The sequence below is a fragment of the Arvicola amphibius genome, chromosome 3 (genome assembly GCF_903992535.2).
Source record: "Arvicola amphibius chromosome 3, mArvAmp1.2, whole genome shotgun sequence".
Taxonomy (NCBI): Eukaryota; Metazoa; Chordata; class Mammalia; order Rodentia; family Cricetidae; genus Arvicola; species Arvicola amphibius.
Genome location: NC_052049.1, coordinates 11,927,609 through 11,953,736, shown reverse-complemented (window position 1 = coordinate 11,953,736; position 26,128 = coordinate 11,927,609). Strand labels below are relative to the sequence as shown.

Below are 26,128 nucleotides of genomic sequence, written 5' to 3'. Positions count from 1 at the left end.
AAATTCCACATAACCTTCTTTCCTGCCAGTAATCCCTTTTAGAACCAAAGCTTTGGACTGTCAAGGGAATATTATTGTTAAAATTTAATGTGTTTAGAAAATTTTGGGAGCCTAGGGGCAGCTGTTTTACTTGGTTAAGTAGATACTAAGTATTAAAAAAAAAATAATTGTTTGGGAATAACCTTTACCCATACTGCTTAAAATCATGAAACCACAAATATTTGGGAAAGTGGCAAAATGCATGTTCTCAGAAGGGAACAAGGAATACACCAGGTAGCACATGTCCTGAGAGGCAGGAGAGGTAACGGTAGAGGCAGGAGACGTGCCAGTTTGAGGCCAGCCTGGCTGTCTAGTGAGACCCTGTCTCAGTAAAAACAGCCATGTGACGTAGCTCGGTGGTAGAGTGCTTGTCCAGCTGTTCAGGGCCTGGATGCAATGCCAGAGCTACAGAGAAAGAGGAGTGGGGGACAAAAGAAGGAAAAGAGAAACAAAGCGAAATAATTTCCAGCCCTAAGAACCTTCATCTATTTGCAGTGGTGGAGCCTTTTAGGCAGCCCCTTCTTCAGATCCCTGCCTAGAAATACCTACTTTGATAACGTATTTGACACTGGAGCTTGGGAGAGGCATCCTCAAACCGCAGCAGCTGAGATCAACTAGGGAAAGCACTCACACCATACTAGGCAGACCTCTGGGTTTCCTCCTATTGTATATCAGAGATGGGAGCCAGAGGAAGGCTTTATTGGGCTTTGAGCAGAGTTAGACATTGGGTGTCCTCTGTGGTGAAAGATCCCTGCAGAGACATCAGAGAAACACCCTGTCCACTCTTCTCCCTCCCCACCCCATCCCTAACCCCTATGGAGACCCACTATTAGGAGCACAGAGGAGTCTGGCTCCCCCTAGAGGTCGCTAAAAAAAAGGCTGGTGACAATGTGCTCTGTTCGTCCTGGCCTTGTTTTCATTCATGGTTATGATTTCAGTTACTTGTGGTCAAAAGACACCAATTAGAAACATTTCCCATTTAGTGGGAGAGAAATGGAGAGAACGGTCACCTTCCTTTGTTTGGGATATAGCATCTGTTCTGTTAGTGATTACCCTTGCTGTGTCTAATTTACGAAGCAAGCTTTCCAGTTCAGATGCTTGGGTGGGTTATATGCCCCCAATCGGAAAATCCGAAATCTGAAGGTCTCCAGACTTTGAATGCTGCTGTGATACCTCGTGCAGAGAATTCCACTCTGACCTCGCCTGGTGGGTTACACTCAAAATTCAGGCGTGTGGGAAACATTGTATGACATTGCATCCCGGGAGCTGGAGCATAGCACCGTAGTATACCCTCTGCTTAGCATAAAACAAATGCCTGCAGGCTGTGTGTATATGAAACATAAATGCATCCCATGTTTAGAATTAGGTCCCATTCTGAACTGTAAAACACTTGGTCTCGCATGTTCTGGGCCAGGGACACTCAACACTATCGGGGCAGCATGTCCCATAGTGTTTGTGAGGTTTACTACTGTCCGCAGTCTCGGGTACCCCTTAGGAGTCTCAGAAGAAATCTTGCATGAATAGGGGAGAGGGGCGTGGTCTGTAATTTCTAAAGCAACACTTCCCAGCTTGGTCGTTCTGCAATACTTGATTTCTACCTGCTGCCTCTGTGTCTTGCAGGGAGATCATAGACAACACAAGCAAAGAGAACGGCATCGACATCATCATGGCTGACAGGACCTTCCATCTCATCGCAGAGTCCCCTGAGGATGCCAGGTGAGGGCTGCAGGGTGGCCTTCCTCCTCGTTACATCCTCTCCCGAGTTCAGGCACCAGCCCCGTGTGAACTCTGTTTACTCTGCTGCCGTTAAAGGGGTTTTCATTTTCTAGTTAGGTTTTCAATCAGGACAGTTTAGGAGGCATAGGAGATGTATGTTGGGGTCTCTTGTCCAAGCAGATAGGTTTAAGTACAGCAGTTTGGCCTTTTCCAGCTTCAGGTGTCACTAGACAAGACAGAAACCGGAGCTTTTGTTGCTGCTAGCGTCTGGTACAGATGAAACTGGAAGCCCCCGCTTTGGACGTTTCTGAGCCTCAGAAGCACAGGATTTATACAGAGATGTAAAGAGCAGTCGGTTGCCGTAGCTATTGTCTGCTAAATGAACGGTGATGCGCTGTGGCGTGCAGAGGGTCTGAAAGGCTCTACCTTGAAGGAGTCAGTGAACCACTCTTAACTAACAGCCGTATTGCAGGCATTATTAGCTCATTTCCTTCTCCGGCAGTCCTGTGCGGTGGGTATCATTATTTATACTGTGCAGACTGAGTGACAGAGAAAGGCGAACACACTGTAATAGAATGTGAGCTCGGTTCTATCGAATAGATGCATTACCCCAGTCCCCGCATTTATTCCTGAAGGGGCTTCATTAAATCTCTGGCTGAGGTGAGGGGAAAGTGGAGTCCCCTCTTGGCTGGTGCAAGCTGCCTGTCTTTGGACCTTGAGCGTCCATGCAGGAACACTTAGCGTAGGGAGGGGACGAAGTTGGGGAAAAGTGACATTTGCTCTTCAGCGAGACACATCACATGGTCATGTAGTGTCTAGGACACATTTTGAGGTCTTTGTGGGACTCGAGGATTCTGGTGGAAGAGGTTATCTTCTCTGAGCAGTGTGGGGTGGTACTCTGTGGGGAAGACAAAAAGGGGTTGTGCTCCTCTGCGTTCAGAGCTTTCTGCTGCGTTCTCAGACCCATCACTCACCACCTCCTGCCACCCTTGGAGTGTTTTTAAGTTGCCATAACACCGTGGCAGCTACGTGAAGGGTGCAGACACCAGAAAGTAGTTCTTCCCAAGGGAACAAACTGAAGCCTTGGCTGGACTCATAAATTACAGCACAAACTGGAGAAATAAGCAAACCTGAAATTACAGCCCTAACATTCTGTCTCCTAGAGACCACGTGTGGCCCTCTGTGGTCCAGGGACTGCCCACAAGCTGAATTACAGGCCAGTCATCTGGCAGCTGCTCACTCTGTTCTGTGCCATCGTGAACCTGCTAAATTTAACATTTGGAATGTTTGAGTCAAAACCTTTTTCCCCTGTCCACTGAAACACATTTAAAAAAAAGAATCCCTTTACAGATTTTAAGTTATACATGATTCATAAGAAATTTTGTAAATTGTAAGAGTGTCAATAGAAATGGAAAGCATGCCAGTTTTGTTCTTTGCTATGTGTGCATGTGTACATGTGTATGTGGTTGATATGGCATGCATCTTGAATTATGTATGTTACAAAATTGTTTTAGGGGATTTTTTTTTTTGAGGTTATGACTGCAAGGTGCCTTCTGGTCAAAGAAGGATGCCACAAGGGCACATGAGGAGGTCTTGCTTTGTACTCTAACAGATTCTCCTTCAGGGATTTTAGGAAGCAGGTTTGTATACGGCTAGCTTTATGTGGGGGTGTTATTTTCCCAGTTGGAGTGAAGATGGAAGAATTTTGATCAAAATAGTTTTCTGCTTTTGACCTAGCCCCTGCTTTAATTCCCACCTCCCTTGTGCTTTTATTCACTTGACTGGAAGTCCTGGCCAGCCACGGAAAGCACTTGATCTGAGGCGGTTTATCCTCCATTGTTGACTTTCTTTCTTGATTGGTATCCTGTAGGCCATGAGCATGGTACTCACTGATGTCTGAGTCTGGTAGGGAGAAGACAGTGTGACAATATATCCTCCTAACGGCAGTTTGGCTGATTTTTTTAACTTTGCTTGCGATAGTACGTAGCTCCACTTGCCTGTGAGAAAAAGACAAATTGCAAGCAAAGCTGCTCAGAAGAGAGGTCTTGTGGGCAGAAAACGTGGAAAAGCATCGTTTTGCCCCTCTGTGCTTGGCCACCCTTGACCATTGCCCTCTCTCTCCACAGCCAGTGGTTCAGCGTGCTTAGTCAGGTCCACTCATCCACAGACCAGGAGATCAGAGAGATGCATGATGAACAGGCGAACCCCCAGAATGCCGTGGTGAGTGAACACTGACGGGGCGGGGTGTGCAGAGGTGACGAACCCCCAGAATGCTGTGGTTGAGTGTAAACTTACTGGGGAAGGTGGGGCGTCCAGAGATGATGATAGGAAAAAGTCAGGTTGGACGAGAGGGTGGGACTGGATCTGTTTAGGTAATCTTTGCAAGTAAAAGAAAAATGGTTATGGAGAAAAACAGGACTATTTAAAATCTTAAATTCTGTTTAAAATCTTGCATAGGAAAAGACAAATCACAGGTGAGTTCTGCAACATTTCTCATCCTCTACCTCAATCTTAAAAAAAAATCACAATTTTTATGATATTACATAAGCACTGGAAACCTTATAAAGAATCAAATGAATTGCAAATAATAGTTTTTGTCTGTATTCCGGGCACACAGGAAATTATATAAAATCTTTATTTTTAAAAATAAAGATTCATTTCCCCATGGGGAAACAATAATTTTTAAAGAAATTTTAACTTTTAAACATTTTATAGTGATTTTTAAAAATTAAAGATGAGGTTTTTTGTTTAGCTATGCAAGGTTTTTTATTATACAGTTTTGTTTTTTTTTTTTTAGTGTGTTTATTTTTAGTTGTATTTACGAGGCTAGTCTGTGCATGTGTGTTACAGTTGCTGTCAGGACAGAGGAGGGCCTCAGATCCCCGCGGAAGTTCAGTTTTCTGAGACTGTCAGCCACCCAGTGTGGGTGCTGGGAACTAAATTCTCCTCTGCAAGAGTGGCATACTCTTTAATCCCCAGAAAACTTTAAAATCCAAAGTTTCTTTGCAGAGTAATTGTTAAATTAATAAAGGATCGGTAACTTTACACTTGAAAAGTTGATGAGTGTCTTCTGTAAAAACATTTTACTAACCAGAGGCACTGTCTGATGACTGTGTGTTCTGAGGCGTGGACCATCCATCACCCGTGCCCCATCTAGAGACTGTCAGAACCCATTAAAGGGTGGCAACTTTTCTTCAAAATTACTGTCATTTTGAAGCTCACTCGAAAAAAGTAGGCATTTCTTTGCTTCGTGGTCTGAGGAGTTATAGCCTAGGGATGCCGTGTGATGTCATTCAGCTCGGGCTTCTCCCTCACCGTCTCCTTTGTTCCTTTCCAGGGCACACTGGATGTGGGGCTGATTGATTCTGTGTGTGCCTCTGACAGCCCTGATAGGTAAGCTCCAATACAGACACAGAACATCTGCCCGTCCCCATAGGCGGCCTTGCCGCTGCTGCCTGTGCCAGGCTCTGTATGAACCCTTAGCAACCCCCTCATGCAGTCATACAGAAGGTGACTTCGGTGGCTAAGGTCAATGAGAAGCCAGATCTTGACATTCCATTTTCAAATGCCAACTGCAGCCCAAGAAGATCGTGGTGTTTGTGTGAAAGATCTACTTGGGGTATCTTTTCTTCTTCATGTTTTTTTGACACAGGGTCTGGCTATGTTAGCCTAGGGTGGAGTCAAGTTTGGGACAGTCCTCTTGTCTCAGCCTCCCCATTTCTTGGACTACATGTGTGAGCCACCATACCTAACAGTCTTGAAATTCTTATTTTTTTAAGATTTTATTTATTATTATGTATATAGTATTCTGTGTCCATGTATGCCTGATTGCCAAAAGAGGGCACCAGATCTCATTGTAGGTGGTTGTGAGCTACTATGTGGTTGCTGGGAATTGAACTCAGGACCTGGAAGAGCAGCCAGTGCTCTTAATTGCTGAGCCATCTCTCCAGCCCAAGTCTTGAAATTCTTACAGCAAGAAAACGACTGTTTAGGAAAATAGTATTCCTACATATGGAGTCTGTAGTGTTCCTTTCTCTAAAAATTAATGACCTTGATGATTTATTCGTGTAAAATAGACATAATAGATGTAAATCCAACCACAAGCCTTGTTCTTGACATTTCTGCTTTCCCTGTTTGACCTTCAAGGCAAGCCATCTTCAGGTTGTCTTGGTTGACACCCTGTCTGTTGTTGCTGCTTGTAAATTCCTTTCTTGGTCCTTGGCAGACTTAGTTATTCTAGGGCCAGAGTCAGAATTAGAACCGACTCCTGCCCAGTTAAGATAGCTAGAAAGTAAATATGAGTGTGTTAAAACTTATAAAATAATAGTAATAAATAATAATAATAGCATCTGCCAGGCAGAGTGAGAACTCTGGGGTCTCTGAGACTCTTGGGAGATGGGGATCGTTTGTCTCCAGAAGTCAACCTGCACCATCTACCTTATGCCTGGCTTAGGAGTGTTCACACCCATGCTGTCAGTATCAAAGACCCAAGTTCTTCATGTTTACTTATGTTAAGCCTGCTTCTTGCTTTTTACAAATCCACCACCCCAGCAAGCTTGGAGGGTATCTTCATCAGGTTGTCTGTTACTGTGGAGAGACACCATGACCACCACAACTCTTAGGAAGGAAAACATTTAATTGGATTGGCTCACTCACAGTTCAGTCCATTATCATCATGGCAGTAAGCAAGGCAAGCATGGTACTAGAGAAGAAACTGAGAGTTCTTACATCTTGACTCACAGGCAGCAGGAAGTGGTCTGAGACGTTGGGTGTAGCTTGAGCATATATGAGACCTCAAAGCCCGCCTCCACAGTGACACACTTCCTCCAACAAAGCCACACTCCTAATAGTGTCACTCCCTTTGGGGGCCATTTCTTTCAGACCCGCACACAGGGGATGACCCATCCTGAAAACTTGGCATTCTGATATTCTAGCTTTCCCACCTTTCTGAATCCTTTCCAGCTATAGTTTTGGGGTTTGGTTTGGTTTCATTTAGTTTTTTTAAGAAGGGTTTCTCTGTGTGTTCTGCCTGTCCTGGAACTCACGCTATAGACCAGGCTGGCCTCGAACTCAGAGATCCAATTGTTTCTGCCTCCTGAATGCTGTGATTAAAGATGTGCGCCCCCCCCCCCACACACACACACCTGGCTCAGCTACAGCTTTTAGCTGAGGCAGGCAGTCCATCTGGTTAACCTTTTTTTCATGAACACTGGTAAGTGCTTTCTTACAGTGAACACTGAAGGCTCACAAGACAGGAGAATTCACAGCCAGTAGTATAGGCAGCTGATGAAATTAGTGTCAGCACAGTCCTGAGAGAGCTGCTGAGCACTGACAGACAGGAGCTGAGGGCAAAGCGAGTTTCCATTATCACTTTATCCCTGATTGGGAAATGAGCCCCTGTTGGGTGGCTTTGAAAACATGGACCCAAGTAGTTTTTTGTGCCAGGCACAACCAAGGACATAAGATGTTCTCCCGACACCGAGTTGCTAATCCTCCTCCATTACCACTGTCTGGTATTTCATTCTCAACCCACAGAAGTAGTATCCAAGGCTATATCTGGAGGCAGGAAGAAACTGGTTTTAGAGATGCATTTTCAAAAACAGGAAAAAAAAATCCCCCATGACCGCCTTATTTTGCCTCCCCGGGACTAGTTTGTTCTGGAAAGTCTAAGAGAAGAGATGTTTTCTCTAAGGACTTCTCTGGATGAGTGTTTTGCTCCAAGTTTGAAGGTTAATGATGCATAAAGTAAATGCCACGGAAATATGAGTAAGGTTTGCCTTAATACGAAATATAAATAGCGTGCCAGTGTCTCCCAGGGACCCCTACACCAGGGGAACGGCCGCAAAGCCTTGGTGCAGACAGCGGTAATGCCCACACTGGGTCTAAGAGGCTCCACCTGTTTCCCTTCCCGTCTCATCTCTCAGACCCAACTCATTTGTGATCATCACGGCCAACCGGGTGCTGCACTGCAACGCGGACACGCCGGAGGAGATGCACCACTGGATAACGTTGCTGCAGAGGTCCAAGGGCGACACCAGGGTGGAGGGCCAGGAGTTCATCGTGAGAGGTGACTGCCAGCCGTGTTTCAGTGTCTTCCTAAGTCAGGGTCTGTCACTAAACCGTCAGTGCAGCTGGACTAGACGGCCACTGAGGTCCAGGGAATCCTCCCGTTTAGGATAGCAGGTGCACGCCGCTGTGCCCAGGCTCTTTACATGGATGCTCAGACTCCCATGCTTGTGCAGCAAGCGCTCTGTGTCACAGCCATCTCTAGGATAAAAGGTGCACGCCGCTGTGCCCAGGCTCTTTACATGGGTGCTCAGACTCCCGTGCTTGTGCAGCAAGTGCTATATGACAGAGCCATCTCCTGGCTTCAAATACCTTCTCCAAGCTGGTTTGAAAAAGTTTGAAGAAGAAAAAAGGCAACGATTATGGCCATTTTCTAGCTAATAGGTAAAACTGAAGCCCATATTTAATGTTTTACAGATGTAAATGATGGCATGACACTTTGGGTTTTTCCTCACATTTGTTGCTTCTAGGGTCGGGTCCCAGGGCCTCAAGTATGTCCGTCCCTCTGCTGCTATTCTTTACCTCCAGCCCGTCTTGATGGTTTTCTGACAGCCACTTGAACCTTCCCTTCCAGGGTGGCTGCACAAGGAAGTGAAGAACAGTCCGAAGATGTCCTCTCTGAAGCTGAAGAAGCGCTGGTTCGTTCTGACCCACAATTCCCTGGACTACTACAAGAGCTCGGAGAAGAACGCCCTGAAACTGGGCACCCTGGTCCTCAACAGCCTGTGCTCTGTTGTGCCTCCTGATGAGAAGATATTCAAGGAGACAGGTACCTAAGGCCAGGCTGAAGCACAGCCAGGCTGCAGACGCAGGGTGACAACTCTCGAGAGGCCGGGGCTTGCTCTAGTGAAGGGATAAATGTCTACCGAGTGTAGTGTGGACTCCTCCTCTCCAAAAGAAGTTTCTGTTCTTGATATATGTCCTGAGGCTGGCTGGGGTTGGTTCTGAACGCTTTGTATTTGAAGCTATAGCGAAGATAGTTTGTTGGGGGCACAGTGCAGAAAGATTCTGGTAAGAACAATATACATATATGTATATAGGCTTTCCAAATCATTAGATTTTAGCCTAGTGCATAAGAAACAGCTAAGTAGGCAGATTTGTTTTGGTTCTTCCCCTAATTTGTTGCACCGTAAGAGTTTCTGATTTCTGTCTCTAGTTATGATTTGGGGCTCTTTAAAATACAGTTGCTCCATCTGTGTCAGATGTGGGCAATAGCACGAATCTTGTCTGGTCATGCAGTATCTAGCAGCGTTCTTTGCTGAGGGGCAGGCTGAAGCAAGGGGTGGAAGGATGAGCTGTCCATCTGACTTGTGCCAGTCCCGAGAGCAAGGCATTAGCCCGCACCCACTGTTTTTCTGAGAGAGACCGCTTTTGTTAAAGTATTTAATTCTGGACTTTTTTTTTTTTTTTAGTATTTGAATCCTCTTGACTACAAACTCCACAGGGCCAAGGACACTTGTTTTCTGTCTGTCACTGGATGCCTAGTGCCAGATACAGCATGTGTAGAACACCAGTGTTTAACTGAGTTAAACCACTGATTAAGACTTCGCTTCTTGTGTTGCTGACCGGGGCTCCAGTACAAGCCTTGGTTGGGATTTAAACCTTGGTCGCAGAGGGTGACGTTGACATGTGTGTGCTGCACTGCCTTGCAGGCTACTGGAATGTCACCGTGTATGGGCGCAAACACTGTTACCGGCTCTACACCAAACTACTCAATGAGGCCACTCGGTGGTCCAGTGCCATTCAAAATGTGACTGATACCAAGGCTCCAATCGACACGCCCACCCAGCAGCTGATCCAAGATATCAAGGTGAGAAGAGAAGCACGAGAGCTCTTTGTGAAGTCTTCCCTTGGCAGAAAAGACTGCAGGGTTTCACCTGTTCAGCTCTCTCTCACGCTTGTGTGTTTTTTTACATTAAAAATGTCTCTATAGAGGTGTTAGAATTTGGCACTCTATATATAGACAGAAGGTTGTGTGTGAACTGGTTAGGGACCACTCGAACCATCCCAGGGTCACGTCATCCCCAGTTGGGGACCTCTTAGAAGCAACAGTAATTCACTTCTCAGTGCTCAGTCCTAGGCCACAGAAGTCAATACACAAAGAGCCCAGAGCAAAGGGCTGGCAACTTGGCTTAGCAGTAGAGTGCTTGTTGGTGTGTACGAGGCCATGGGTCCAATCTCTGAAAACAAAGAGCCCAGATTGATCCAGAGCACACAGGATCACTGGGTAGCTACCTCGAAATAGCCAGTAACAACAAATCTCATTGATTTTAAATTGCTATTCGCCACTTGTAGGCTTAGCTGTTCAGTAAATGTATGCTGTTTGAAAGAACCAGTGCTTAACCAGCTGCCACCAACCTTGCTCAGCGTCCTGGATTCGCTTCAGGAAGTCGGTCCTGTGTGAGGAGGCATGGTCGGATCTGCTGAGTGTAAGCTCCCACAGTCAGCCCCTTGCTTTCATTAAATGGCAGCTTTGTGTTCCAGGAGAACTGCCTGAACTCCGACGTGGTGGAGCAGATTTACAAGCGGAACCCGATCCTTCGATACACGCACCACCCCCTGCACTCGCCGCTCCTGCCTCTCCCCTACGGGGACATAAATCTCAACTGTGAGTTCAGGAAGCCATCAGGATCCTTGGAGCCTGGGGTTTTGTTTTTCCTGTCAACTTCAGCTCTTAACACAGAAGTGTTGCTTACTCGGAGTTCCTAGGTCATCATAGATGGGAAAGGGTCAGTAAAATGACTGAAGTCAAGATTCAAAGGGACATCAGAATGCTAGCACTCTCCATGAGTTCAGAGTATATAGTACCCGCTTTACAGTGGTGTGAAGATGGACCCATTCAGCCCTCCCTGCTTCACAGTGGTGTGAAGCTGTACCCATTCAATGCTCCCTGCTTCACAATGGTGTGAAGCTGGACCCATTCAGCCCTCCCTGCTTCACAATGGTGTGAAGCTGGACCCATTTAGTCCTCCCTGCTTCACAATGGTGTGAAGGGGTACCTATTCAGCCTTCTGTGCTTCACAGTGGTGTGAAGCTGGACCCATTCAGCCCTCCCTGATTCACAGTGGTGTGAAGCTAGACCCATTCAATGCTCCCTGCTTCACAATGGTGTGAAGGGGTACCTATTCAGCCTTCTGTGCTTCACAGTGGTGTGAAGCTGGACCCATTCAGCCCTCCCTGCATTACATCCCTTCTGTCTTTAATTCTCAATACAGTGTCCAGTTATTTGTGTGTGTTCATTCCTTCACCCTGAAATGGCTTTGTAGCATGATGCTGCTCAGCAGCGACTTGTGGGAAGTGCGGATCAAATCTGAGATGCATGAAGCAAAAGCTCTGGGGTTTAGAGTTTGTGGTGTTTGTTGCATTCAATGCATTTCTGACTTACAATGATTTAAGCTATAATGGATTAAATCAAGGTCAAGAGGTCCTAGACAGTATTGCGTTCTAAGTGAGGAGGCTGCCCAGATGGAGTTCAAGTTCAAGTGAGCATTTCGTGTGCTCAAGTTTCAGCTGCACAACAGAGCCGGGCAGCCCCCACCCCGCTTCTTCCTGCTTTTCTCAGCTGATTCGAATACACGGGGAATAGGGTGGACACTACACTAGGAAGGGGCTGTTTGCCCCTCACATCACTCCTTCCTTGTACTTTCTTCCAACCTCCTGAGCGACGGCTGTTGATTTCCTTATTTTAGTGCTCAAAGACAAAGGCTACACAACCCTCCAGGATGAAGCTATCAAGATATTCAATTCACTCCAGCAACTGGAGTCCATGTCCGACCCCATCCCCATCATCCAGGGCATCCTGCAGACGGGGCACGACCTGCGGCCTCTGCGGGATGAACTCTACTGTCAGCTCATCAAGCAGACCAATAAGGTGCCCCACCCTGGCAGTGTGGGCAACCTGTACAGCTGGCAGATTCTGACGTGCCTCAGCTGTACCTTCCTGCCGAGCCGAGGAATCCTCAAGTACCTCAAGTTCCACCTGAAAAGGTAAAGAAAGCACCAGGGTGGGGGTAAGGGGGAGACTCTGAAAGAAGCTGGGCGGAAGGAAGCTTGTGGCTGGATTCCAGCACTGAGCGCGGCAGCAGGGGCCTCCAGCCAGACCCGCAGGCCCTTACAGAAGCCCGTATGACTTAGGTGCCCCTATTCCCTTTAAGCCGTACAAAACCGTATACTGATCCAAACAACTATTGGTGCAGCACCCTAAGACATTAACATTTGGTTGCTACTACTCTAAATATAGAAAACCCCCAACTTGAATACACACACACACACATATATATATGTATATATATATATTTGTTAATTGCCGCTATCTCAGTGGAGACCTCCAATTGCCGCTCACCGCGCCCCCGTGTCTGCGCTCTGTGCGCTCTTACCCAGTTACTGAGCTTCGGGCAAGGGGCTGGAGGTTAAAATACAGAGACACACAGAGAGACAGAGACACGGGTCATCGTTGAATTCCCCAAGAATGCCCCCTTTATTGTGTTCAGGGGCAGATTATATAGAGATAGCCACGCCCCAGCCAAACCCACCAGAAACCACTCTCCTGCCATCAGGAACTCCTGAAGGTCTCGTGCTCAGAGCAGCTGTAGGCACTCACATCAGGGGATTACAAGAAATTCAGGAAATGGGGTCTCACTGCTCCCAACATCTCCCCCCTAAATTTTTTATAAAACAGTGTCTGATCTTAAGTATTCGGGGGGATGAGGGTTCAGTATCTCCAGGTAACATGTACTTCTGGCACTGCTGTGGCATCCGCCAGGCTAGGCACCAACTGGGCTGAGGCAATGTGCCTTCCACCACAGCCACCTAGCAAAGCTCTGCTCCAGCTGCCTTCTAGCCCCAGCTGCATTCGTTCTGGGTCCAAACTGGTGCATGTAGTGGAGCAGAACTCAGGGAAGCAGGCTTGCTGCTTTGCAACCACTGAAGGGGCCCCACTTAGGGAATTTGGGCGTTGTCAATCTGTCTGGCTACTTCCTGCTGAGCAGGGACACTGCATTCCTGGGGGTATTTACTGCAATTCACTGCTATTTTCCAGTAGCTCAGACTCGAGTCACGGTTGTGCTGCGCTTCTGCGCCCTGAGGCCCATGCTGGAAACGGGCCTAGCATTCTCACGTCGTTGGTCCTCGAGGCAGGTCCCGGTGTTTGCACACGTCGCAGCCCCTCAGCACCGGCCACCTGGAGCTGCTTGGTCTTGGAGCCGCTGCTGCTCACACTCCACTACAACATTTCAGGAGGTCTTGGGGATTCAAACCACATGAATATCGAATAAATCCTTAGGCTCTCATCGTCTTTGGAGACAAAAACAGAACCTCCTTTCCAAAACATCAAATTCTTAAGCCCATATTTTAAAGTCAAGATACCTTTCTTAGCAGTTCCTAGAATCAAATGTCTTTCTCCAGTCCAGAACACAAAAGACAACACAATCAACATATCATACATTTACACACATTTATCTTTTTTTTTAAAGCTATATACATTCTATCTTTTCTCAATATATATGTCCCCTCCGGCCAGGGACAACCCTGTTGGTTTACCCCCTTTCTCGGTTGACTTCCACTTTCTGTCAAACCTAGCGAAGGACGTCAGGATTAACACATATACCTCACCTTCTGAGGGCGACCTCTCAGCGTTCCCTAGTTCCCGATATCTCGGTGGAGACCTCCAATTGATGCACACCGTGCCTCCGTGTCTGCATTCGGTGCGCTTTTACCCAGTTCGTGAGATTCAGGCAAGGGGCAGGAGGTTAAAATACACAAACACATACAGACAGAGAGACAGCAACACGGGTCATCCTTGAATTCCCCAAGAATGCCCCCTTTATTGTGTTCAGGGGCAGATTATATAGAGATAGCCACGCCCCAGCCAAACCCACCAGAAACCACTCTCCTGCCATCAGGAACTCCTGAAGGTCTCGTGCTCAGAGCAGCTGTAGGCACTCACATCAGGGGATTACAAGAAATTCAGGAAATGGGGTCTCACTGCTCCCAACATCTCCCCCCTAAATTTTTTATAAAACAGTGTCTGATCTTAAGTATTCGGGGGGATGAGGGTTCAGTATCTCCAGGTAACATGTACTTCTGGCACTGCTGTGGCATCCGCCAGGCTAGGCACCAACTGGGCTGAGGCAATGTGCCTTCCACCACAGCCACCTAGCAAAGCTCTGCTCCAGCTGCCTTCTAGCCCCAGCTGCATTCGTTCTGGGTCCAAACTGGTGCATGTAGTGGAGCAGAACTCAGGGAAGCAGGCTTGCTGCTTTGCAACCACTGAAGGGGCCCCACTTAGGGAATTTGGGCGTTGTCAATCTGTCTGGCTACTTCCTGCTGAGCAGGGACACTGCATTCCTGGGGGTATTTACTGCAATTCACTGCTATTTTCCAGTAGCTCAGACTCGAGTCACGGTTGTGCTGCGCTTCTGCGCCCTGAGGCCCATGCTGGAAACGGGCCTAGCATTCTCACGTCGTTGGTCCTCGAGGCAGGTCCCGGTGTTTGCACACGTCGCAGCCCCTCAGCACCGGCCACCTGGAGCTGCTTGGTCTTGGAGCCGCTGCTGCTCACACTCCACTACAACATTTCAGGAGGTCTTGGGGATTCAAACCACATGAATATCGAATAAATCCTTAGGCTCTCATCGTCTTTGGAGACAAAAACAGAACCTCCTTTCCAAAACATCAAATTCTTAAGCCCATATTTTAAAGTCAAGATACCTTTCTTAGCAGTTCCTAGAATCAAATGTCTTTCTCCAGTCCAGAACACAAAAGACAACACAATCAACATATCATACATTTACACACATTTATCTTTTTTTTTAAAGCTATATACATTCTATCTTTTCTCAATATATATGTCCCCTCCGGCCAGGGACAACCCTGTTGGTTTACCCCCTTTCTCGGTTGACTTCCACTTTCTGTCAAACCTAGCGAAGGACGTCAGGATTAACACATATACCTCACCTTCTGAGGGCGACCTCTCAGCGTTCCCTAGTTCCCGATATCTCGGTGGAGACCTCCAATTGATGCACACCGTGCCTCCGTGTCTGCATTCGGTGCGCTTTTACCCAGTTCGTGAGATTCAGGCAAGGGGCAGGAGGTTAAAATACACAAACACATACAGACAGAGAGACAGCAACACGGGTCATCCTTGAATTCCCCAAGAATGCCCCCTTTATTGTGTTCAGGGGCAGAATATATAGAGATAGCCACGCCCCAGCCAAACCCACCAGAAACCACTCTCCTGCCATCAGGAACTCCTGAAGGTCTCGTGCTCAGAACAGCTGTAGGCACTCAGATCAGGGGATTACAAGAAATTCAGGATCTGGGGTCTCACTGCTGCCAACAGTTAACGGGTTTTCTTCTGGTTATGGAAACATTTAGTTAGGAAAATTATTACCTGGGTGGATCTCAGTAGCCCTGGACCTGCATCTCATTGTTTTTCTGTGTGGCAGAAGCAGTTAAAATCTCATTTTACTTAGCTCAGGCAAACACACTGCTTAACGCTGGACAGGCTGTCTCATTCTAGCACTTAGAAGGCGGAGGCAGGAGGAACAAGAGACCAAGGCCGGCCTGGGCTACAGAGTGAACCAACCCCTAGCTCAACAAAACAAAAGGCATTTTTAATCCAGGCACTGCAGGAGGCAGAGGCAGGTGGGCCTCTTGAGTTCAAGGCCATGGTCTTTGTTGTTGTTGTTAAAGGCAGCGTGAAACATCATTTCCTGTATTAGTAGTTCTGCATAGAGACCTGGCAGCAGCCCACTCACAAACAGTGGTTCCTTCTGCTGTTCATTTTGAAGTAAACTGAGGCAGGGAAAGCTGGACCTTAAAAGACACTGATGACTGCTGGTGTCACCACTAGGAGGCAGCCTCCCTCCCTCCTAACCTCTCCTTGCCCAGCCTTCTCCAAAGCCCAGCTCCTTCAAGCCAGTCAGCCTCTGTGTGCAACTCAAGGTTCCCCTTTGTCTCCTAGGATACGGGAACAGTTCCCGGGAACCGAGATGGAAAAGTATGCCCTCTTTATCTACGAATCTCTTAAGAAAACCAAATGCAGAGAGTTTGTGCCTTCCCGAGATGAAATTGAAGCTCTGATCCACCGGCAGGAGATGACATCCACGGTGTACTGCCATGGCGGAGGGTCCTGCAAGATCACCATCAACTCACACACCACAGCTGGGGAGGTAGGAAACGCTGACAGCCCCTTGTGCTTGATGCTCACCTGCCCCGTACAACCACGGTCCCCAGGTTGAGCATAGCCACATTGGTGTTTATGCTCAGCATGACAAACAGGAAGTAAATACAGCCAGCAGCCAACCGAGATCCACCACAGAGGAAACGCTGTGAGAGGGTGTGTCAGGTCACCTGAGCCACAGGCTGTTGACAGGACCACATCAAATGAACACGTTTTGCCCGGTCCTTTTAAACTAGCCCAGTGGAAGCTTGGGGTGATGGCACTATTGCTAATGAAGCCTGGAGAGCCTTCGCTTATCATCCTCTCCCTAAAGGGGAGCAAGAAGAAAGCAAAGCTAACTTTGCCAAGAGAGTAAGAGAAAAAGCAGCGCCTGTTAGGCTCTGGGGCCGGCACGCGGCACGCAGTCGGCGGTGCGGTGCGTGTTAGGCTCCAGGGCTGGCACGCAGCCAGCAGTTTCAGGAGGCTGTGTGGACTCTCCCATGCCACCACCCCTCTCTGAGTTCATGACGTATGCGTGTGTGAAGTGCACAAAGCCTCTGAAGTGAGGGCCTCCTCGTATGTCTTCCAGGTGGTGGAGAAGCTGATCCGGGGCCTCGCCATGGAGGACAGTAGGAACATGTTTGCCTTGTTTGAGTACAATGGTCTTGTGGACAAGGCCATTGAAAGCCGGACCATCGTAGCCGACGTCCTGGCCAAGTTTGAGAAGTAAGTTCTTATGCCTTCCAGTGCCGGAAGATCATTTGATGCTCCGTTTGGCCTCGTTGCAGGCTTCCGTTAGGTTTGTTTGTTTGTTTGTTTGTTTGTACCTGTATTAATCTATTTACCTTGTCTTCTCTGCCATCTATACGTCCTGACTCAGAGACAAAACCATGATCTCAACGCTGATTTAGCTCATCCTCAGCCCTTCATCCCCATTCTCTCTTCCAGCCCCTGTATTCCCTGTCTCTTAGAACTGATGTTTTCACTTACTACCAATGAGCTTCAAAATGATGGTAGACTCACGCCGGCACCCCAGCTCTCGAAACTGCCTCTCATTTCCCTTCAACAGTGTGTCCTTGATCTCAGACTTAGATTGCCTAACTCTGCAAAGACGCTTGGCATCCGAAGGCAGTCCAGTGAATACTCACAATTTTAACTGGGAAAACTCAGTCGAGATTTATTAGAGGAAGCAAACAAGTAGCATTTCTGTGGATTAAGCACAGATTCGATGGTACCAGTTCAGCTGGGATCCTCAGTGAGTCCCTGCCAACAGGCTTTGCCTGAAGGCTTTCTCTTTGGACCTTCCCTCTGGTTAATGCACTGAGGAACTCTGACGCACACTGTTTTGCTAGTTTGTTTGTATGACTGTCCCTTGTGTCATCTCCCCCACATTGTGCCAGTACCACCATAGGTAGGATGTCTGTATCCTCAGAGTGAGCTGTGGGTCACCAGCGGCCCGATTCCAGTTTTGCTCAGAGTCTTTTGTGGCTTCTGTCTTAGGCTCGCAGCCACGTCAGAAGCTGGGGACTCGCCATGGAAATTTTACTTCAAGCTTTATTGCTTCCTGGACACTGACAGCGTGCCAAAGGACAGCGTGGAGTTTGCGTTTATGTTTGAACAGGTAAAAGGAACTTTGAGAAACCGATTCCTTTGTTTGAGGCAGGCGTGAAGCCCATTACTATGCCATATAAATTAACTGCTCAAGTCCTTGGGATTAGGTAGGGCAGTAGATTTCCCAGCAATGAAAAGCTAGCAGCTCATTTTGTAGAAGGAAACCTTACACACTTGACCATAGGAATAAAAGGTATTGCAGTGTTGGAGGTACCTGCGAAGAGGAGGAATTTACCGTGAAAGTGGTGGGCTGTGCTCCTCTGGGGTGGAGTTCAGTTTACAGTCCACAGGGCTTGAGGGAGCTGGCCTTTGGCTTCCTCTAACACTCAGCAGCTATCTGACCTCAGCTCCTCTCACCTGTCAGGCCCATGAAGCCGTCATCCATGGCCACCACCCAGCCCCTGAAGAGAATCTGCAAGTTCTGGCTGCCTTGAGACTCCAATACCTGCAGGGGGATTATACCCTGCACACCTCAGTCCCACCCCTAGAGGAGGTTTACTCCCTGCAGAGACTCAAAGCTCGCATCAGTCAGTCGACCAAAACCTTCACCCCATATGAACGCCTGGAGAAGAGGCGGACCAGCTTCCTGGAGGGGACACTGAGGCGCAGCTTCCGGACCGGGGCCGTGGTTCGGCAGAAAGCGGAAGAGGAGCAGATGCTGGACATGTGGATTAAGGAAGAAGTCTGCTCAGCTCGAGCCAGTATCATTGACAAGTGGAAGAAGCTGCAGGGAATGAACCAGGAGCAAGCCATGGCCAAGTATATGGCCTTGATCAAGGAGTGGCCTGGCTACGGATCAACGCTCTTTGATGTGGAGGTGAGCACTGGTCGCTGTAATGTCCCATTGTGAGCAGGCAGGTGCCACTTCCTCACCACACTGTGCCCGAGTCTGAACCTTGCCAGGTTCATACTGGGGGGAAAAGGGACAAAAAATGGACCTCTTGGCCCTGTGCCCCCTCGATTTTACCATCAGCCTCTTCATCTCCCAAAGGCGCTTTTAGATTTATTTTGTTGTTTTCAACTTTATTCATTTATTTATTTAGTGTGTGTGTGTGTGTGTGTGTGTGTGTGTGTGTGTGTGTGTGTGTGTGAGACATGTGGAAGAAGACAACTTATCAAAGTCAGTTCTCTCCGACCCCTGTGTAAGCTCCAGAGCCCGTTGAACTGAAGTAGCCAAGCTTGGCGGCAAGCACTCTTACCCACTGAGCCATGCTGCTGGACCACCAAGGTTTTTTTCTCTTCCTTTGTAGCAAATGTTTCTATAAATAGGATCATCATTAGAATGACTTCTATCTCTGTACTTGGTTGGCTGTCTGGCTTGATTTCTGTTGGTACTGAGGTAGACTAGCACTTGGCCCAGCTGGCTTCCAGCTTGCTCTGTAGCTGAAGATGGTTTTGAACTCCTTTCTCCACCTCCCAGGCCTTAAATGTCTCTTGTCTTAAATAACTCTTTTTTTTTTTTAATACAAGCTATTGATCTAATTTTGAAAATACTTATTAAAATCTGCGGTTTTTTTAAAGCCTTGTTTTTAGACTTATATATTCACTTAGGAACGTTATAGATGCAGATTTAGGAACTCCTTGTCTAAAATACTTGGGGAAACTTCCCCAGATTAACAGCTTTTCTAATTTCAGAATTTTTACACAAATTTTTCTGCTTGAGCATCCCTGGTCTAATAATGCAGAATTTGGAATATTTCAAAATTCACGCTGCCCCATCCCCTCACTCGTCCTTTTCCAGATGGGGTCTCCCTGTGTAACTATGGCCGGCCTGGAACTAACTCTGTAAATCTGACTCACCTCAGATGGGCAGAGATCACCTCCCAAGGGCTGAGATTAAGGGCAAAATCCGACCTCATTGTTTTTTGGTTTTTTGAGACAGGGTTTCTCTGTGTAGCCCTGGTTGTCCTGGAACTCACTGTGTAGAGCAGGCTGCCCTTGAACTCAGAGATCTACCTGCCTCTGCTTCCTGAGTGCTGGGATTAAAGGCGTGCGCCACCACCTCCCGGCAGCAAAATCCAATTTTTAAAAAATATATTTACTTTTCCTTTTTTGAACTCTGGGGACTAAACTCAGGGCCATGTGGGTACAAGGCAAGTACCCTACCGCTGAGTGACATCCCGAATTCCTAGTGGACAAGTCCTTCAAGTCAACACAGATTTTAAGACATTTCCGATTCTCGATAACCAAGTTAGAAACACCCAGCTTGCCCTTGCCTTGTTGTTCCTCGTGACGTCTGCCTGAAGGAACCGCATCTTAGAAAGTAGAATTTGCCACCGCCTCAACCGAGTACTAATTCCTGCTTCCCCTGTCTAAGATCCCTGCCCAGAAGGAACTGTAACCAGTGGTGTAGAGCAGAGGGTCACATGTCAAATCCCTCCACCTCTACAGCTGTGGAGGCCCTAGTCAGTGCCAGAGACCACAAGGCCTGCAAGGCCCGAGACATCCCTCCCCAAAAATGGATGAGTTTCCCAGCCCTTGTACAGATGAGCTTCTAAATTTCTTATGGCTGCAGCAATTTAGCATAGTCTTTAAGTAGAAGCTTTACAGAAATCTAAGTACTGATTTACATATTCCAAAATGCTTTATTTGCTTCTGGCAGGATACTGTTCTGGGTGTGGTAGGTTGGTTGATATGGTTATGTCTGTTCTGAAGCAGCAGTTCTCAACCTGTGGGTCGCAAACCCTTTCACAGGGGTTGCCTAAGATCGTTGGAAAAAACCGATGTTTTACATTATAATTCACAACAGTTGGAAAGTTACAGTCAGGAAGTAGCAATGAGAATGATTTTCTGGGCCGGGCAGTGGTAGAGCATGCCTTTAATTCCAGTACTCAGGAGGCAGAGGTAGGCGGATCTCTGTGAGTCCAAGGCCAGCCTGGTTTACAAGAGCTAGTTCCAGGACACCTAGGACTGTTACACAGAGAAACCCTGCCTCGAAAAAGGTGGGGGGCCAGGCGGTGGTGGCGCACACCTTTAATCCCAGCACTCGGGAGGCAGAGGCAGGTGGATCTCTGTGAGTTCGAGGCCAGCCTGGTCTACAAGAGCTAGTTCCAGGACAGGTTCCAAAGCCACAGAGAAACCTTGTCTCGAAAAATCAAAAAAAAAAAAAAAAAAAAAAAGAAGAAGAAGAAGAAAAAGAAAAAGGTTGGGGGCCACCATAACATGAGGAATGATATTATTAGGGTCGCAGCGTTAGGAAGGTTGAGAACCACTGCTCCCATTCACAAATAAGGCCCTATGTGCCCTCTGCACACTCTCTTCTGTGTCCCCAAACGTACGCCGTCCCTTTATGTTCTGGTTCCTGTCATTCCTGCGTTGCTATTCCCTACACAGGCTCTTGTTTTCCTCCCTCTGCTCAGTGTAAGCAACTCTGTAGTTAGGCCAGTCAAGTGTGTTTACGCTGAACATGTGGCTGCTTCTTGTGGAGAGATGCCAACACACAGTGATTGGGAGAATTTATCTCTATGATCCTAGGTAAACCAGTCCAGACAGGTTGAGGACAGACCTAGAAACAACGGGAGCAGAACTTGCTTACCCAAGATGCCTTGGCATTGCTGTTCGGTTTCTTGCCCAGCTGGTGTGTTCCTGGGTTTCTTCTGAGGCTGATTCAGATGTCTCTAATAGAACAGCTAATTCAAGGTGGAGAGAGGCCTTATGAAGAAGTAGAGCACCAGTCGGCTTTCTGCAAACCCTAAAATTGATTAGCCAGTCAGAAATCAGCCAGTGTGCACCGAGGTACAGTTTCTCCTGTCTCTGTGCTGGCGTGCTCACTTTGGTCAGCATCATCTACCAAGCACTGGCCTCAGTGCCTGTCTTGTGGCTTCTAGGATGTGTTCTGCCCTTCCTTGTCCAATGCTGACTCACAGTGACTCTCTTGCCCCTACAGTGCAAGGAAGGCGGCTTCCCCCAGGAACTCTGGCTGGGCGTCAGTGCGGACGCTGTGTCAGTCTACAAGCGCGGAGAGGGCAAACCTTTAGAAGTCTTCCAGTATGAGCACATCCTCTCTTTCGGGGCACCCCTGGCCAACACGTACAAGATCGTGGTCGATGAGCGGGAGCTGCTCTTTGAAACGAGTGAGGTAAGAAGCAGGGCAGACAGGATTCATTCAGGATCTCCGTCAAAAAGGAGAGCAGCGCCCCCATCTCCAGGCCACCTTGCAGAGACTGGGAGATTAAGGCAAAGGATCACAGCAGTCAGACTCTACTCCGGAGGCTGGAGAGATGGCTCAGCAGCTAAGAGCACGTGTTGCTTTTGTAGAGGACCCTGGTTCAGTACCACACAGGGGCTCACAACTGTCTTCTGACCTCCTCAGGCTCCAGTTGCACATGTGGTGTGCAAACGTACATGCAAGCCAAACAGTGGTGTACAAACGTGCATGCAAGCCAAACAGTGATGTACAAACGTGCATGCAAGCCAAACAGTGGTGTACAAACATGCATGCAAGTAAAATATAAAATAAGCCAAATAAGACATATATATGTACACACACACACACGATTATACTACAATGGCATCCACAGAGCAGGGGACCTGAGGGACCTCCCATCTAGCCATAGTTGATGGATCACAAAATCATCTTCAAATAAAACCAACTGAATATGTATGCTAGCAGCTCCAAACTTGAGTAGCTGTAATAATAAAAGAAGAAGCCACATGAGGCCTCCACAAAGGGCTTTGCTACCAGGAAGGGTGGCAAAGGAGGTGCCTATGATGGTGGGTCGGAGGGCATTTGAAGAGCTGTTGGGGGGTGGAGGATGAGGTTTAGTGGGTTGCTGAGGAAAGTATGCAGAGAGAAGAAAGAGCCCAAGACTATGACAGGGGAGGGTCTTGTTACTGGGCTGTGTCATTTAGTCGAATCCCATGGAAGGTAGGAACCTACCGTGAAATCTGGGATTGTAATACAATACAGCAGTGGCTTTACCAGTATCAGTATGGGGTGAGATTGGAAGGGCAGGAGGAGACATAGAAGCCTATTAAGGTGCCTTTGCACTGCCCAGGCTGACAGACAGATTGGCCAGGGAAGGGAGAACAGGGATGGCAGCATCACTGGAAGATGCTAATGAAAGATCCCAGCTCGGAGAATGTGTGGTTTGCAATGGAAGTGGGCTAGGCATCGGGCCAGCTGGTCATAGCCCTGTCCTGGCCCTCAAAGCTCCCTTCAGCTTCTTCCGCTGCTTCCAAATGAATGGACTGGAATTAGCTACCGTAGCCTATAGAGGCTGATGTGGTTTCCAAATTTCACCATTTTCAGTGAGGCTAGCAGTTCAAATCCTAAAGTGCAAACTCTGCTGTCCAGTGTACTTGTGGTGTACTGACTGCAAAGCCAGACAGCTTGCATCAAATAAAACCCCTGCTCTCTGTGCCGGAGCCACCAGGTGGTGCATGCTCTATTTAGAAAAGCTCACGTTACTCTCTCTGGCTAGAAATGGTCAGCTGAACTCTTGTCTTCCTGCGAGTCTAGAGCCCAGACTTAGCGTAGCAGCTGCTGGTTCTTACATGGAGGACCATCAGAGGATGTCGCTGAGCTAGGTGCTTTGATCTGGTCTCTACCATGACCGTGTGCGTTCTGCTCTCCCCGGCAGGTGGTGGATGTGGCCAAGCTCATGAAAGCCTACATCAGCATGATTGTGAAGAAGCGCTATAGCACCACCCGCTCCGTGAGCAGCCAGGGCAGCTCCAGGTGAAGACAAGCCCATGTGATTTTCAGATCTGAATGTGCCCAGGCCAACGCCAGGTCCTGACCCAGCTTTGGAAACACAGCTGCCCAGGCCTTCGGAAACCAGTCGTCAGAGGGAGGAGTTTCTGGAACTCCTTTCCCCTCCATCCACTTCAGTGATCACGTATTAAGCTGTCAACCTTAACCATCTGCACAATTTCTAAAGCTTTAGGACTCATAGATACTTGCCTTAAAAAAAGAAAGGGGAGAAAACCATGCTGCCACCAAAGCAGCCAGAAGTGCCTTAACTTGCAGAATCGACCCTATTCGACCTTAACTGTGCTACTGAGGGAATGCACTTGCCCCTTCTGGGAGAATCTGCAGAGCTTGGAAGTGGGGCATTGGTCCGTTGGTTGTGCACTAACCTCCCAGCCTGATTTCCCAACTGTGAGGGAAGGTGAGGGAGCCAGGAGGGGAGACAGAGCGGAAGGGGACAGTGTGTTGTAGTCGGAGTGCTGCTGGCAGCCTTCCTCATGGACGGGTATTAACAGTTTGCTTTGTTTCATTTAAACGTCTGTGCTTGCCCGAGCATGTGTTCATACACTCAACACTTTAATTGTTGTTGCGTGCGCATTAAACACAAAGGGAAGAGGATGTGCAATGGTGTAAACAGTCTGTCTGTATATTTTAATAGCTCAGAGTTATAGGCTCCAAGGTGGTTTTACTAACAGATTAGGACCCTGGATGTTCCTGTCTTTGCTGTATTTTGGAAAGAGACATTTTGACTAGGTTTCGTTTTACATGTAGCAAGGGCTGCGACCTGTGACTGCTGTATTCCCAGCAGGTCCGCAGCCCACGGAGATAATTTATAAACCACTCTTAAACTGCTGGCCCCAGTGCTATTTGTAGAACAATATGAAGTCACTTTGGAGTCGTTTATTTCTAAAAGTTAAGTTAATTCTGTTGTTGTCTCCTCTGAAGGGTAGTTTTGTATCATCTCTCTGGACATCATAGCCATGTTGAAAATGGGGGGAGCTGCTGCCTCCCCAAACCCTGTAGCCCCCGAGCAGACCTCTAAAGGACCCTGAATGCTGAGGCCAAGACTTCAATGAAATTTACCCGTTCTTTCGTCCCTAGCTCACGGTGGTGGCCTGAACACAGCACCTGTAAATAACAGTGTCTATGACCAGAAGAAAAGAATCTGGACTTGGACTTTTATTTTTATATGGAAATATTATAAAGGTGGGCCAGATGAGTCTACTCACAAAGAAAAGTTCAATTTGCCTTATCCCTGTGGACAGCTATATGAAAGTGGTGTTTGTTGACTCACAAAGTCTGACAATAAAAGATATTAGCTAACATGATGTGTTTACTTTATTTGGATAGTTTTTAATAGCCATGGTGATGGGGGTGACTTTGGCATTTTTATTTTTAGGTTTTTTTAAACTTTACTGAGTGGGTAGCGAAACTGCAGCTGCGATGCACAGAGGAATTTTATACAGCCACAAATATAAAGAAAATTTGTAAAGGAAAAAAATCAATAGAACCCAGGCGCAAAGAGATAAGGTCCAGCACTTTCTCTCATGCACATCTGAGCTTCTAATTGTGTGTGTGTGTGTGTTTATAGAGATGTGAGTGTGAGTGGGGACAAAAATCAGAAAGTGGCCCACAAGAAAGGGAAAAGGAAGAGGCTTTAGGCAGGGTCGTGAAGAACAATAGAACGGACGGACCTGTTAGAGGAGGTGGAGGTGGTGCAAGGGCTGCCGGGTGTCATGGGGACAAGGGAGAGAAGTGTATATGGGGGAGCCAACTAAATTAGCATGGAAAAATAAAAGATATTTTCGCAGGGTAGGATTTTTTACCAAGGGTGTGTGTGTGTGTGTGTGTGTGTGCCACAGCACGGGTGTGTAAATCAGAGGCCAGCCTGTGGGAACTGGTTCTCTCCTCGGGATTACGTTCTCGTCATCAGAGAAGCGATGCCCTTACCTGATGGACCACATCACCAGCCCTGTTCCTAGCTTTTGTTTTCCAAGGCTGCATCTCATCCTTTTGATAGCAGTGTTAGAGCTGGTCAACAGTGGGATGCAGAAGCAGGATCCATAAATACCAATACTACGGGGCATTGGTAGGTGGGCGCCTCTCGCTAAATTACTCTTTCCATTCCCTCATGGAATAAAAGGGTAATCTTAAAAATTAAATTGAATTAAATTAATAATGCCTAGACTCTCCTGCAGATTCAAGGCATGACTTCACATTGAAGAAATTTAATTGGCTTCCTCGTTAGAAAAAGGAAAATCCCAAACTTCAACATAGATTAATTGATCATAATCTATTAAGTATGTACTGTCACGTTACCGTTTGGATTAAAAAAGCAAGACATCAGCGCTACTTCAGGGGAATTGGCAAAGGACACAGAATTATGTTAAGCTAACCAGAGCCTAGCTGAATGAAAAACGTCTAAAGATAAGGAGCAGGACGGTAGTGAGAGCCCCAGTCTGGGCCATCTGCTGTGTGTGGAAGGGCTCTGGAAGGAAGCGTGATGAGGGCGGTACAAGAACTTTGCGCCAACAGATGCACGTCCGTGATATTTACTGCGAAGATGGACCCATAACAGTGGAATAAGTATCAAGAAAACTCAAGACAATATGGCCAGACTGTCTAAGGTGATTCCTTCGCTCTCCCTTCTTGGTGCTTCATTCCTGTGTCAGGCTTAGTACCGAACACATCATTTTTATCTGTTTGGCATCATAGAGGCCATGATGCAGGTTCTATTTTAGAGGGAGGATACTGAGGTTTAGAAGTGAAACTGTTGAACTTGCTCTAACAGTTAGCTTTGCTGTGTAACAGATCCTCACCAACATCAATGACTGTTAGGAATA

At 47.5% G+C, this 26,128-nt stretch overlaps 1 protein-coding gene across 1 annotated transcript in view; it reads left to right on the top strand.

Moving 5' to 3' along the window:
• Positions 1-24,608, top strand: part of Myo10 (myosin X) — a 201,753-nt gene extending 177,145 nt beyond the window's left edge. The window contains exons 28-41 of the mRNA XM_038321829.2: positions 1,660-1,755; positions 3,882-3,975; positions 5,093-5,148; positions 7,680-7,822; positions 8,396-8,590; positions 9,474-9,631; positions 10,306-10,429; positions 11,511-11,808; positions 15,785-15,992; positions 16,572-16,708; positions 17,483-17,603; positions 17,958-18,410; positions 21,480-21,671; positions 23,176-24,608. Coding sequence (XP_038177757.1) covers positions 1,660-1,755; positions 3,882-3,975; positions 5,093-5,148; positions 7,680-7,822; positions 8,396-8,590; positions 9,474-9,631; positions 10,306-10,429; positions 11,511-11,808; positions 15,785-15,992; positions 16,572-16,708; positions 17,483-17,603; positions 17,958-18,410; positions 21,480-21,671; positions 23,176-23,277 — 2,377 coding nt within the window. The 3' untranslated portion in view covers positions 23,278-24,608. The remainder of the gene's footprint in view (positions 1-1,659; positions 1,756-3,881; positions 3,976-5,092; positions 5,149-7,679; positions 7,823-8,395; positions 8,591-9,473; positions 9,632-10,305; positions 10,430-11,510; positions 11,809-15,784; positions 15,993-16,571; positions 16,709-17,482; positions 17,604-17,957; positions 18,411-21,479; positions 21,672-23,175) is intronic.
• Positions 24,609-26,128: the final 1,520 nt, after the last annotated feature.